This window comes from Lepisma saccharinum, chromosome 15 (genome assembly GCF_977018435.1).
Source record: "Lepisma saccharinum chromosome 15, izLepSacc3.1, whole genome shotgun sequence".
NCBI classification, from domain to species: domain Eukaryota; kingdom Metazoa; phylum Arthropoda; class Insecta; order Zygentoma; family Lepismatidae; genus Lepisma; species Lepisma saccharinum.
The window spans coordinates 80,680,964-80,695,621 of record NC_139243.1 but is presented as its reverse complement, the minus strand read 5'-3'; the positions used below and the strand labels follow the sequence as shown (position 1 = coordinate 80,695,621).

At 38.7% G+C, this 14,658-nt stretch overlaps 1 protein-coding gene across 1 annotated transcript in view; it reads left to right on the top strand.

Annotated features, from left to right (window-relative positions):
- Window positions 1-1,007: 1,007 nt before the first annotated feature.
- The window catches only part of LOC145999527 (pfs47 receptor-like), a 38,243-nt gene continuing 24,592 nt past the window's right edge, over window positions 1,008-14,658 (top strand). The window contains exon 1 of the mRNA XM_083136496.1: window positions 1,008-1,109. Within this exon, the coding sequence (XP_082992622.1) occupies window positions 1,091-1,109 (19 nt within the window). The 5' untranslated portion in view covers window positions 1,008-1,090. The remainder of the gene's footprint in view (window positions 1,110-14,658) is intronic.

Genomic DNA, 14,658 nt, shown 5'->3' with positions numbered 1-14,658 from the left:
AATTTGAATACGGTCCATGAACCTTTTTTCAGCATAAATTTGAATACTTTTTTTTTTCAATGAAATAATATGCAACTTGGATCGAATTTAAATTATGCGAGAAAAAAGGTTCCGGTCCTGTTGTGGATCCTATTAGAATTTATGGGTACCTGGACAGGGGCGCCAAGTTGTCAAAATTATTGTGAGGGCTCTGATCACTGACATAAATTAATGAATGACTCACTCTCCATTTTTTAAGTTTTGGCTTCAGTGTTCGGAATCTCATAAAAGCCCATGAATTCCTCAAAAATATTAAAATTTTCTTTTACAGTTCGAATGCAAAATGTCAATTGTTCAAAGATGGATATGTCACAAGTTTCGTCAACCATAATAGCAAAATGTTCCCGACTTTTAATATCTGCTACCACAGAGCGCAAAACAGATCTCCCTAATATATCAATGATCTCGTTCTGAATGTCATGTGAGAGCCATTTGTAGCCCAAACATCCCATCCACTCTCCTAGTTCATGCACATCTTATTTTGAAACTCTTTTTAGTAAAAATGTTAACAATACTCATAATTATATACTTAGTATATAGTAATAAGTCATGTGTTTTGCTGTCTCTGGTCATAGCCCCCCCCCCCCCAAAGTTGATGGTTTAGCGGTCTCATCTCCCCAAAGTTGATGGTCTAGAACATTTCAAATGTGTATTTAAAGTTAAGTTCATGTGGCACAATTCAGAGTAAACTTTACAAGAGAAGCAAAATAATACATTAGCAAAATTATTTTGGGGCTCTGCCCCCACATCGTTAACATTGGGGGGCTCGAGCCCCACCAAGCCCCATGGAGTCGGCGCCTATGTTCCTGGACCTTTAACAACACTGCTTTTGAACAGTGCTATACTTAATCAACATTTGTGTAATCATGTACTGCGAACACTGTCCTCCTATTGCGGTAACCGAAAACCCTTTATCAAACAAAACGAGAAGCCTTATCAATTCCCTGCTCGCGTGTCTTACGTCACAGTGACTCTCGGTCATGATCGCTGCGGAGGACGAAGTTGTTTAAGCTTCGCCAGTCAGATCAGTGTTAGCAGCCAGTGAGATAACATGCACAACATTGTTGTAGGTAAGTCGAATGGGCCTTTTCTCTGCTTGGTTCTTTTGTAGTTCTTGTCCTATTTTACTGCACATTTGTGCAATGATGTTACGTTTTGTAGCGTGTTGAAGTAATGCGTTTTCTCTTATTGCAACCAAATCGAAATCTAGTGCAACACTTTTCCGGAACAATGGATGATTGATTGAATTACGCCGCTTTTCTGACTAATCTCAGCGTGGAAGATGGGTGATTTTATGGTGAAATGGATGAACGGGCACTCACGGACAACCCCCATGTCCAGGCTGGGATTCGAACCCGCAACTTCTTGGGTCGTAGCATTCTGTGATTACCACTACATTGCGGAGGTCTGCTCCAAATGGGATCCCACTCTACCGGGTGACGAACTCGGGCCCCCTTGATTGCAAGGCGAGGACGTTACCACTAGGCCATCGGGAGGTACTCTTGCATTCGTCTTTTACTTTATTATTTACATATTTCTATGAATATTTGATATGATGAAGGAACACTCATAAACACCCATACCCATGCCGAGATTCGAACCTGGGACCCCTCGGACTGTGGACGAGAAACGTTAGCGCTCCACTTATATTTTCCAAGATGTTTCTCAACATCTTCAATAATAATAATGATAACAATAACAAAAATAAATTAATGAAATTAATTAATGAATTAAATGAAAACTATTACAAACACCTCACCCCCGGGTTCGATACCCGGTGGAGGCACATAGTGGTTCGGATCTCACTTTAAACTGTAGGTCCAGTCCCGATTAGCCTTACTGTGCATAAAGTAGACTTAAACACCAAATCAATCAATCAGCAAACACCTTACTGAAAGTTTCGATAACTGCATTTAATCTCCAAATATTGGATGTAAAGGGTTACTTCCCTATAAGTATCAAACGTCATCCTCTCTTCCACGTAGTACCTAGGTATATCCCGGACTGCATTTTGCATACTAACGAAGTTCTGGCGTCTGACTCGCAAACAGTATACTTCTCTGTGGGGCGGGGCTAGTGTGGTGACCGATCGCACCCTCTCGAAAATTCCAACTTTTTTCCTTTCCAATCTTCACATTTGGATGTTTTAAGGTGCCTGAAAGTTATTTTAACATGCGGAAACGACAAATAACAGATATTGATCCTCCAAATGTGACCACGGTATGTCCAATGACCACTTTCGCCACTTATTTGAAGCAATTTTCGTCATACATGCAAGAAATCAACGGCGGATATCGAAGGATAAGGCGTAATTACTATCACCATGAAAAAAAGTGTAAATTTTAATAACGTCTACTACACTTCACACATTTCTTGTTCAACTCACGAATGTACACGGAGGAGGCTCTGTATTGAAGAAATCGTAACTTTCGTAACGAACTCTGTGGTTCGTGGGATCTTACCAAGAACGTTAACCATTGAGGTGGGTGTTGTAGCTACCACAATAAATCAATGGGTGATGTAACTTATTCATCCTTCATCCTCAATGATGAGAGCACTCGTCATTAACATGACAAGTTAAACGCTTGGCAGTGCGAAAGGCACAACTAAAACTAAACAGCTTAACAATTAGAAAGGGCAATGGTCACTCATTGGGTTTTATGAACCTTTGAACCTGAATCATGGCTGGGTTAGGATAATTACCTGTCTATCTGAAGAGTGATGATAATTTCGAAGAATAAGATAAAACTAAGTCCTCTCTAGGCTTCGTTGCAGGTTGACCAGGCCTCGCCTCACTTTCCCTCAAGTCCTTTCTCCAAGCTCCTCTCTCCTCAATCCAAATCAAAAGTCAGTCTCTTCCCAGTCTGTCTCACCTCTATATCACCCAGGCCATGGAGACCTTCCTCCATGCCGAATCGTGATTTTTACTACCTCAGCAAACAGCTGACTCCATAAACCTGATGGAACTTCCTACATCGTGAATACATCAGGAAGTTTGCATAGCACAACACTGTGCATTATTCACATACCACAGAGGTTGAGACAACTGAAGTAAACAAGTGAACGCCCTGGTCAACATGAAGCATCCAGAGAGAGTTTAAATAAAATATAATCTTATAGATTAATACGCTTTCAAATTTCGTAGAACAACGTGACAACATGTTTGGTACCACACTTTAGACTCGCGACGTTTACCTCAACGTTTATGCTAAGAGAACCAAACCTAGCAACGTAAGATTCCTCATGCGTGACGTCATAAATCATACCTCATAAAATCGCCGATTACTCGCTTATAACGCATTTCCGCGCGCTAAAACAACAAGAAACGTTCACATGAATGACAATGTTTCCAACCCACTAAAAATGTTCGTTTCTCGAGGGGCTACGAAGGGTCACCATCCCCTGTGAGGCTTCGGTTGTAAGTGGGTGTGTTTGTGACCAGTGGCGTGCCCAGGATTTTCGAAAGGAAGGGTTAAGTATACTTTCTCTTTGTAGTCAGCCCTCATTTTGTCATATTTTCCTACCTTCGACGTTCTTTTTTTAGGAATACTGGGCGAAAGGGGACCCCCATCAACCCCCAGCCCCTTGAGCACGCCACTGTTTGTGACAGTCCTGTCGATGAAATGCGGCGCTTGACAAGAAGGTGTTTGAGTTTGGTGCGATGAGTCTACCCGTGGCATTCACCGAAACATCGTCTTCAGTAATTCTCGCGCTCCATGACGTCACACCAGGATGATGATTGTTATTATTATTTATTATCTCAATAGGGTTACAATCAGGGTTGTTAAAGGTCCAGGAATTTTAAATAATTTCAATTCCGGTCCAGGAGAGAGAATCAGCAAACGTAAATGGGTTCTGGACCGTAAAGGACCTTTTTTATCTGTAAAGTATTTTCATTCGGTCCAGGAACCTTTCTTCCGGATCAATTTAAATACGGTCCAGGAACATTTTTCAAATAAACAATACGCAACTTGGACCGAATTTAAATTATGCGAGAAAAAAAATTCCGGTCCTGCAGCGGAACCCAATAGAACCAGTTAGAATTTATGGGTTCCAGGACTTTTAACAACCCTGGTTACAATTAAGTCATACAATATTTCATTTAGAACAATATTAATACAAACAATGCACTGAATGCCATATACAGTAACAGCAAAACAAGAGACATACAAGGGATTATACTAGCTGTGTCTCCACTCCTGACGCCAGAGCCGTGAGAGTCTACAGATAGTCAACACAACTATTTTAATTTAGCCGCCGATTGTACAAAGAACGGCAAAATAAAACTGGTCGACATGGGTTTGGATGTCTCGGTATGTGACTGTTATGTTATAATAATTTCAGCTTGCTAATTCCAAAAATACAATCCATTTTTACCCATCATGTCTTATTTTTTCAATAAATAGCAATATATTAACTGCCTTAATTTCACAATAAAATGTGTATTTCCATTATTTCCCCGATAGATGGCTCTGTTTAGATGCTGGTAAAATATTGATTCTCTACAATACAAATCCTCCAATTTTGAAACATAAATGCATGTAAAATGCTATGCATTTAATCCACCTTCCACCTTCACATGATACATTGGCATATAAATGGTACGGACTTTGGTTATTGTTTATGCGATTCACAGCTCACGCATTCAACATACACACCCATACACATTTTAAAACCTTGTCCCTAAATACAAAACATGTACCTGAAGTTTTGTGGATATAACTATTGGCAATAGACAGGTATTTCTTCGAATCATTACATAACACCCATTTCCCTTTTGATATATGCAGATTTATTCATATTATCTTATTTACAGAAGTTAAAACTTGGCCGTTATTCGCAAAATTCCCATCTCGGTGTACCCTGTGCCCCGTTCCGAAGAGTGTTTAGACTCGTGTAGCCACTGGCTTCAACGAGAAAAAATAACCCTTCAGTAACAAAATAGGTGACCGAAGGTATGTGTGTTGTGTACCCGGTTCCCCCACATGAAATAAACTATTGAAATACTGTGAAAAGAGAAAGTGTGTATTAGAAGAAAGCAAAAGAAAAGCTCTCCTAGCCGCTCCCCTTAGAGAAGAAGATGCCTCTTACATCGCTGTACTCTGCCAAACATCTTAGCCCCTCCCTCCCTTCCCTTCCTATTTATAGGCCCCGATAACGACCTAACCCTTTACTGGAAACTTTCCGCTGGTCGGTTGTCCAGCGACGCACCTACCTACCCCAACGGCCAAGAATTCAAACGTACAGGAATACATAGACATACACAAGAGTTGCACACTAACATTACCAAAACACATGAAACTAAAAACCAACCGGCCCAATTAAGTTAATTAATGAACATATAAAATAAAAAGAATCAAGTAATGATCGCATCATTACAGTTATGTAAGTTTTATTTTCGAAATCCATCATAAAAATTTTCTTCACAAAATGTCCAATACTCAATGTTAAAACATGGTTGGTTGAATGAACTTTGTGAATTAGGGAAAAATCCCTGACGTGATGGGAAGAAATTGATGTTTTTCCGTGATCAGAATTCAAAATACTTACAGAATCACCTATTGGTTTGAAAACATTCGGACATATTTTTTTTCAAAATGTTGACCAGTGAGATCTGAAGGAACGACAGCTGATCTACGGTGTAGTTAACTAAAACACAACATCCCTAAGGTAGCTTTCATAAGGGACTGAATTGTCTGTAGCTGAACCAGGAAGGGGACGTTGTTTAGTCCTCAAGGTCATTTTGCAGAACGATTCACCGGGTTTAATTCATTCTGTTCCAGTTCCATTTGTAATACACGAATTCGTAACGCTCCATTGACATTTCACCCTAAGACATTTTGCAGGGAACACTTGGATACTTGCGGGGTTGCATACCTTTCTCTTCATAACGGTTTTTGTGCCGACCTAGGTATGTGTGGTCTTTGCGCGTTCCCCTTCATTTATTTCATCATATCACTTAACATCGTCACGAATCACGATTAGCCTAAATAGGAAGAAAAGCGACGCTAATTATTATATGTAATATAACTTATATTACATATATATAATGTTGCCTAAAATTACACTAATGAATTTTTCCGTGGGTCCGGGCACACACCATATACGCCCCTGTTTCATGACATCTAAGCAATAAAACAGTTTCTCAACAAAGGCCCCCCCCCCACCCAAATCGGAGGGTGTGCCGACGCCTATGGTTTACAACCCTTAGCAGTCAATTTTCGTGACAGTTGGCAGTTCAAGACAGGCACATGTAAACACGTCTACCATTAGTATTATCGTGCAAATTGTCCATCACCATGTTCGTGCACTTTATTTGACCCGATAACAGCTTCAAGAATTAAAAGAAAACTCAAAACAAGCTGTTGACAACTTCTGCACCAGCATACATAAAAATCCATCGCTTAAAAACACATGGGATGTAAGAAAAAAGTTAATGAAAACAGTCGTGGACAATTTGCACGGTAATACTCATAGATCCCACTGTACAGACTATGCCATAGGAAAAACGGAAACTGACAGTTTTTTGTGTCCTTTTTGACGAAAAGTGTTAAGCAATATCTGCAAAACAAAGCAAGCAAATGCAACTTCTTTTAACTTTATTTATATCTTTGTTTTGGTGACCTTAACGAACTTAAATACTTTCATTTTCAACAACCGTTGTGAGACACTTAAAAATGCTACAGTTTATTTCTTACAAATAGAAATTATAGTTATGCGCGACATCTAGCGAGGAAGAGCTGAAACACAGTTATGGCGAGTCCAGACCAATCAGACTTCTTTTATGAGACTGTTAACGTAGGCGAGACAGCCATTATTGTGCTATTCAGGGCAGTGTCTGTCTCCTTTGATAATGTCGCCACTCAGAGAATGGGATAAGCTTTACTAAATAGTGAGTTAATGGCAGAGATAGACCAGTTTTGAATGTCTTCTTATCAATAAGTAGAAATGGACCGCAACAGCGTTCCGATTCGTGAATATCTAGAACCTTCCCGTTCCGTCTCGTCAGAAATGGCAACGGACCGTTCCGGTTTTTCTAGAGATATCACACTTTCGTTTTTTCCCCCTGACTAACCTAATGAGGCTTGCTTTTTATATTTCTGATACGAATCTGAGCAGACGTTTTGAATGACATTCTTAAGAAAAACGTAAAAAACACTATGGAAATATATTTCGCTTGCTCAAATTGATTTTTTTTTTAAATTAACATTTTTAAGACAAACACTGAAGATATCGATTTAATTTTAAAAAAAATCCCGGTTTATCGAGTTAACAACCAATCACAATGTCCGTCTGTTTAAATTTTAAAAAGAACAATATTCAAGAAGACTAGTGTCCATTGTACAGTGGAATCCACTAGAATTGCTCGGCAAATTGTCCATGACTATTTTCATTAATTTTTCTCTTACATCCTATGTGCTTTTAAGCGATGGATTTTTATGTACACTGATACAAAAGTTGTCAACAGCTTCTTTTGAGTTTTCTTTTAATTCTTGAAGCTCTTATAGGGTCAAATAAAGTGCACGAACACGGTGATGGACAATTTGCATGGTAATAATTATTGATCCCACTGTACTTGATATTATCTTATGTTTATGTAAATATTAACTACGTATTATTAATCCCTCTAAATTCGCCAATGCATGTTAACTGAAAAACAAACACTCCTTCGTCACAGTGTTCTACGTATTACTCGGTGACATTTTCAACTTAAATCCAGTCCTTCTGTAAACCGGAAACATTGTCACACGTTATAGGGTCAAGGAACAGTCACAATTGCGCATAAGTTGACTCGGAGCGAAGGTTGAAGATTAAGACTTACCCAACGCAAATGAATACAGAACAAATCCTATTTGTGGAACAGGCTCTGAATTTATTTACAATTAGAATTATCAAAACAAAGTCCTGTGCTGGTTGTGCTGTTTGCTAAACAGGTGAGTTTAAAATAAGCGTTATGACTTTTCCTTCTGTCTGAATACATTTTTAGAACTACAATATGGGAACATTATGACACCAAAGACACCGAATTTGTGAGGTCGTATACATCGTCCAATCAGAGCATTCCTTGTTTTCATTTTGAGTTTGTATTTAAGTCCATTTTATGCACTGATAGGCTAATTGGGACTGGACCTCAGTGGTCGAATTGGAAATAAATTGCTCGTATGCACAGACCTGTATTTTGGTACAATTCTTTTTTGAGTAGACCTGTCTTTTTATACAATCCTTTTTTGTGTGATTTCTCAAATATCGATTCTCTCTTTTACCACCACAAAGATGGAGAGAAAGAAATTAGCTACATTGGCAATTGTGCGATCAGCTCCAATAAATAAGTGTCAATTTTTAAATATAATACTGCCGGTATGCATTTTGGCATCTTAATTTACTACCGGCCCAATTCGATCACTGCAGTGAACCTACAGTTTAAAGTGTGATCCGAACCACTATGTCCCTCCACAGAGTATCGAACCCTGGACCCCTTGATTACAAGGCGACGACGATACCAGCCATTGGGGAGGCCTTGAAAAATAAATACATTTTGTCTTAAACATATTACAATTAAATATGTAATGGTATGTAACATATCTGTAGCCTTGTGATCAAGCTGTCCCGGGTTCGATCTTTGATGGAGACACATTGCACAGTGGTTCGAATCTAAGTCGAATGTTGGCGCAGTGCGATTAGTCTGAGAAAAAAGTGTACATAAATGAAACTTTGACGTAGTTTTCTCGAGACAGACCTCCTCCCACACGAGACTAGATACTGTCAAGTTGCCCCTTGTTTAATCATCATTCATCTCATTGCAGTTAGTCAATAGTGGCAGAAAAGCACAACTGATTTAGTTTACGTGTTCAAATCCCGAATCAATTTTATCTAATCATTCCTCATCTTCATAGTCGCGATTAGCCAAAAGTGGAAGAAAATCGGCATTAACTAACAAAAACCAGTTTATTTTGCGTCGAGTTTCTTCCTCTGTTTGCTAATTCCGACGGAGATAAATTGTGATGAGAAGGATGAATGAACAATCAGTAACATATGAACAACGCAACAGAGCCTCGAGGCGAATTATACTGGCTATGAGCTGAGACGCCAGAGCCTCGTTATTCTGCATTAATGGCAACGCTAAATACAAATTTATATACAAATATAACTTGCATTAATGAAGGACTTAAAATGTGTTGTCCACAAGCATTCAAACTGCAAAAATTTGATAACGGTCATTTTGGGACGTACTAGAAAACATAAAACTACAGTAAAACTTCTCCTAAAGGACACCTGTAAATTACGGACATTTTTAAATTCCCCGGCAGAAATACATGGGGTTTAATGGCAATATTACTTCTCAATAACGCACATTCTTAATAACGGACGCGGACACTGAAAACTACCTCCCCAATGCAAATAAAACATCTTAATAACGGACAACCTGAAAGAAAACGGTCGCAATTCCTGGAATTCGACACAACAATGGCCAGCATTTCGAACTAGGGCGCATTGTTTCATGCTACACCGAACGTATTTCTTTTAAAAAGTGCAGACGGTAGACAGTGTTCTTTGTGCTTATCTTGATAAGTGTGTGTCACTTCTGCTACGATGTCGCAGAAACGCAAACGACTTACTTTAGAGGAAAAAGTTGAAGTCCAACGAGAAAGAGAAGTTTAGTGTTCGAGACATGGCCGTGCGGTTTACTGTAAAGTTCGTACTGTAATATGCTTATCCTATTGTGTAACATCCTACACTTTTTTTCTGAATAGCGGACACTTCTTAATAACGGGCATTTATTTTTCCGCCAGGCCTGTCCGTTATTGAGAAGTTATATTGTAATTGTAAATATTTTTCGATGTTTTACAGTGACATTCAAGGTATGAAGGTGAACGACAATATTTGTACTTGCTTTTTAAAATTACGTTTTTAGCTGTGGACGGGCTGAAACCGAACACAACATGAATCGACTTTGCTCTTCTTGTTACGAAAGACCAATCAGCCTGCTCCGTAATGGCCTTACTGAAGGTTACGGACTTTGGATAACCTTCGTGCCCGTGGCGTGATGTAGGTCCAGGATCCTTTGGTGTCTGCCAAAGGTCCTCAGAGACGGAGGTTGCCCTGGGCGAAGGCCAGGTCTGCTGGGTGGAAATATAGAGAGAACGGAGTTGAATGAAGTCTAAATTATACATAGATAGCAAAGTCCATAAGAGAAGACTCATGTTCCGGTTGAAATTCCATGAATTATTGGTGTTTTTCAGGCACTATCAAAGCTGTCCTTCCAATTGTTCACGACATATGAAGTCAGGTTGGTTGTGACGGCTTGGTGCTCGAAAACGTTTGTTGTAAGTTTAGCTTATGCCTCAAACATTTCATCTTTCCTACTACCCTAGAGTCACCAGGGAGCTTTACAGAGGAGGTCGGTCGTTGATATAAAATTTATTATTATTATTGCTAGTCACCTTCAGAAAGTTGAATCAGTTCAAAAACTTTTTATCATGTTATTATGCACGAAATTTAAAAATAATAAAAATACTATGACCAATATTACTCTGGTTAACACAGTTGAATATGTTTATTTTAGAAGAAATAAGAATAATGAAAAGGATAAATTTTGTACAGAAGATCTTAACTTTCCATATAGACAGTGAATACGTTTTGCATAATATATCTTCTAAATTGCCAGATATTCCCAGAGGTATATATCAATTCTTACATGTCTAAATAAGGCAAGAGGTTTAGTAACTGTACTTCTTGAAACCTACAATTTGAATTTATGGTAATGTACAGGGTGACAATTAATTAATGACCACATTTATTTTGAGTATAATTTTATGTATGTTAAACTTGCAGCTACAAAAGTAAAGGAGTAAGTAGTATGATATATGAAATTACAGGAAAATAACAAACACTGCTTATTTTTTGAAAATAACAGACTTGAGGTACCCTCCATTGAATCGTATGCATTCCTGAGTACGAACAAACACATGATCCATAACTTTTGAAAGTGTTTCATTTGATATCAAGTCAATTTCATTTCTTATGGCTCTTTTCAAGTCCAGTAAGTTGTTTGGTTTCGTGGCATAGACTTTAGACTTTAAGTAGCCCCATAAAAAAAAAAATCTGGAGCAGTTAAGTCTGGGGAACGAGAAGGTCATTCAAAGTCACCAAACCTCGAAATCACATGATTGGGAAATTTCTGTTGTTTCACGACTAGTGTGGCTTGTTGCACCATCTTGTTGAAAAAACATGTCCTCAAATTTGGGGTTTCGACGCTGTAACTCAGGGGGGAAAAAATGCTCTTAACATTTGTCTGTAACGGTCACCGTTAGCAGTTACAGTAACACCATTTGCATTTTCAAAAACAATATGGGCCTATGATCCTTGATCTCGATAATGCACACCATACAGTAACTTTTGCACTATGTTTAGGGCGTTCATGGATTTCATTAGGGTTTTCTCCAGTCCATATTCTCACACTCTGCTTATTCACATAACAGGATAAGTGATAATGAGCTTCATCGGTCATTATGAGCCTCTCTCCAAAATTCAGATTAGTGTTAAGTCCAATCATTGTATTGCAAAGTGCTAAACGTTTTTGAAAATCAGTGTGTTTCAACTGATGGGATACCTGAAGTTTGTACGGAAACAAGTGCAAATCGTTTCTCAGGATTTTGCACACTGTTTCTCTATTGACACCAACTTCTTGTGACAACCTTCTTGCAGATTTCTTTGGACTGTTTGTGATTGAAACTCTCACCCTTTCAATTGTTTCTTTTTTGCGCACAGATCTCCGCCTACCAGTACGTTTAGCATCAGTTACACTGCCTCTGTTTCTATGGGATGCAACATATCGCAGAATTGATTCTCTCGAAGGACACGCACGCCCGCCAAACCTTGCACGGAACCTTCTTTGAGCAGTGATCACCGAGTAATTGCTAGCGAAATAAAATTCCAGTATTGCTGCTCGCTGTTGTGCACTCCACCTTTCATGTTACACCACTAAATTTTGCAAAGGTCGATCTCTATATTCACCTGAAATGAAAAAGAAAAACCAAATTAGTAACACAAAATTTACAATATAAATGTGGTCATTAATTAATTGTCACCCTGTATAAGATTGTATGATCCACTGTATTATTTCGTAATTATGTATTCATTTCTGTAATTTTGTATGAACAATTTTGACGTAGTGGTGTACCTGGTTGTCAAATCGTGCTCATCAAATAAATTAATATTACATATATTATTAAAATAGTAATGACCATAATATTTATCATAACCTACTAATAACTACAATAATCTTGCACAACTATTTTATAATTAAATTTTATTATAACCTTTGGAAAACGCTTCTACTCGATAGGGGTGTAAGGGGTGAACGTTTTACTATAGACCAAAATGTCAACCTCCCTTCTCAGTTATCTCTGGAGCAAGGCCGCGCATAACGTAAGAGAAGGGGGAGGAAACCGAGTGGGCAGAGCAAAGCAGAACACGCTGCTGCGAAGGCTGGTAACTGCAGTCACTTTCCACCAAGGTTCTTAAAGGTCCAGGAATTCTAAATAAATTCAATTCCGGTCCAGGAGAGAAAATCAGGAAGCCTAAATGGGTTCTGGACCGTAAAGAACCTTTTTATCTGTAAAGTATTTCAATTCGGTCCAGGAACATTTTTCCCGGATCAATTTAAATACGGTCCAGGAACCTTTTTCCGAATTTAAATACGAACCCTTTTTCCGGGATGAATTTAAATACGAACCCTTTTTTCGGGATGAATTTAAATACGAACCCTTTTTCCGGGATGAATTTAAATACGAACCCTTTTTCCGGGATGAATTTTAATACGGTCCAGGAACCTTTTCTCCAGGATGAATTTAAATTCGGTCCAGGAACCTTTTCTCCAGGATGAATTTAAATTCGGTTCAGGAACCTTTTTTCCAGGATGAATTTAAATACGGTGCAGAAACCTTTTTTCCGGCTGAATTTAAATACGGTCCACGAACCTTTTTTCCGGGATGAATTTTAATACGGTCCAGGAACCTTTTTTCCAGGATGAATTTAAATTCGGTTCAGGAACCTTTTTTTCAGGATGAATTTAAATTCGGTCCGGAAAACCTTTTTTCGATGAAACAATACGCAACCTGGACCGAATTAAAATTGTGCGAGAGAAAAGATTCCGCTCCTGTAGTGGATCCCAATAGAAGCTATTAGAATTTATGCGTTCCTGGACCTTTAGAAACCTGCTTTCCATTCTCCATGTAGTCCCGTTCCTTCTCACGTATTTATTGGTGGAGGCGTGTCGCGTCACTACTTGCGCATCAATTTGTTTTCGTTCGCTTGCTCCAGAGAAAACTGAGACAGGGTATAGTACTCTCTGGACTGCATTTTGCACACTAGATTGGACACTCAGCCAGTATAATAATGTTTGTGATTGTCACTTCACCCCTCTCAACATTCATTCTCATGTTCGTGATTAGCCACAAGTGGCATAAAAACGAAGTAAAATAATTAAATTAATCAATCGAATTCTCGAAGCCGCCTTCATTCTGACGCTTTGGTGCTAGAAGAAGCTTTTAAGTTCATTTATGTCACCGTACGTTTAATCTTCCCTAATCCTTGTCGTCCATGTTGGGAGATGATGTCAATGTTCTAAGCATGTTATTACTTTTTGAGAAGCACGGGCCTTTTTTATTAATTTGGTTAATTTTACTTCGCTTTTATGCTACTTTTGGCTAATCGTGGAGACTATACTGAACGCAACTCCAATTGGCGGCTGGGAAACAGCGAATCAGCGATCAGTTGAATTTTCTTCGACTGAGATCGGGCATTTTCGAGTCACAAGGTACCGAACGTTTTTCGCGGGACGAATCAAATGAGCTTTGGGTATACCACATGTTGCCAAACGTACCGTAAGGCGAGAAAGAGTTTTCTTGGTCAACACCAGAAATCAGTGGGTTCAACTGAACGCGTGGTTCTGCACGATGGAGTTTCCAGAAGGACCACCCACAGGTTAGAATGCAGACGGACACAGTCATATAAAGACAATTGGCAAAAGCAGAAGTACGCTTGGCAACGTTGCTTCGGGAGAGTGATGTAATCCCTTCAGCTTTTACTTCGCGACTAAGTTTGTTGACACCCATCGGACGACACGCCCCCTCAAATGATTGGAGGACAGAAATAGCCATCAAGGTCAACCGGCCAGGCCGGGATTCGAACAAAGTATATGTTTTATCTCCACAGAGAATAATAAATATTACAGAGAATATCGCCCATGATACGGTTGTGTTTGAGAGTAAATTATGCTCGAGCAAATTGTCATAATAACAATAATTATCATTTTCACATATCTCCTGCGTATTATGCACTTCTCTATCATAAAATAGTGGATATTGGTTACAATTTCAACTGCACTTGCAGTAGCAATAAAATGATGTATTGAATACTATCTTAATTATTTTATACCACGACATAAATAATCATAAAATACGTTTAATACTGCTTCAACAGAAAATAATAAAAAATAATCTCATGGAATACAGCAAGCAGCACTAGTATTGATAAGACACTGTTGCATTGAAATCTCTCCTGTAATGATTAAATTGTGAAGTTTACACGTACCGTAAATAGTTAGTTATTTGCAGT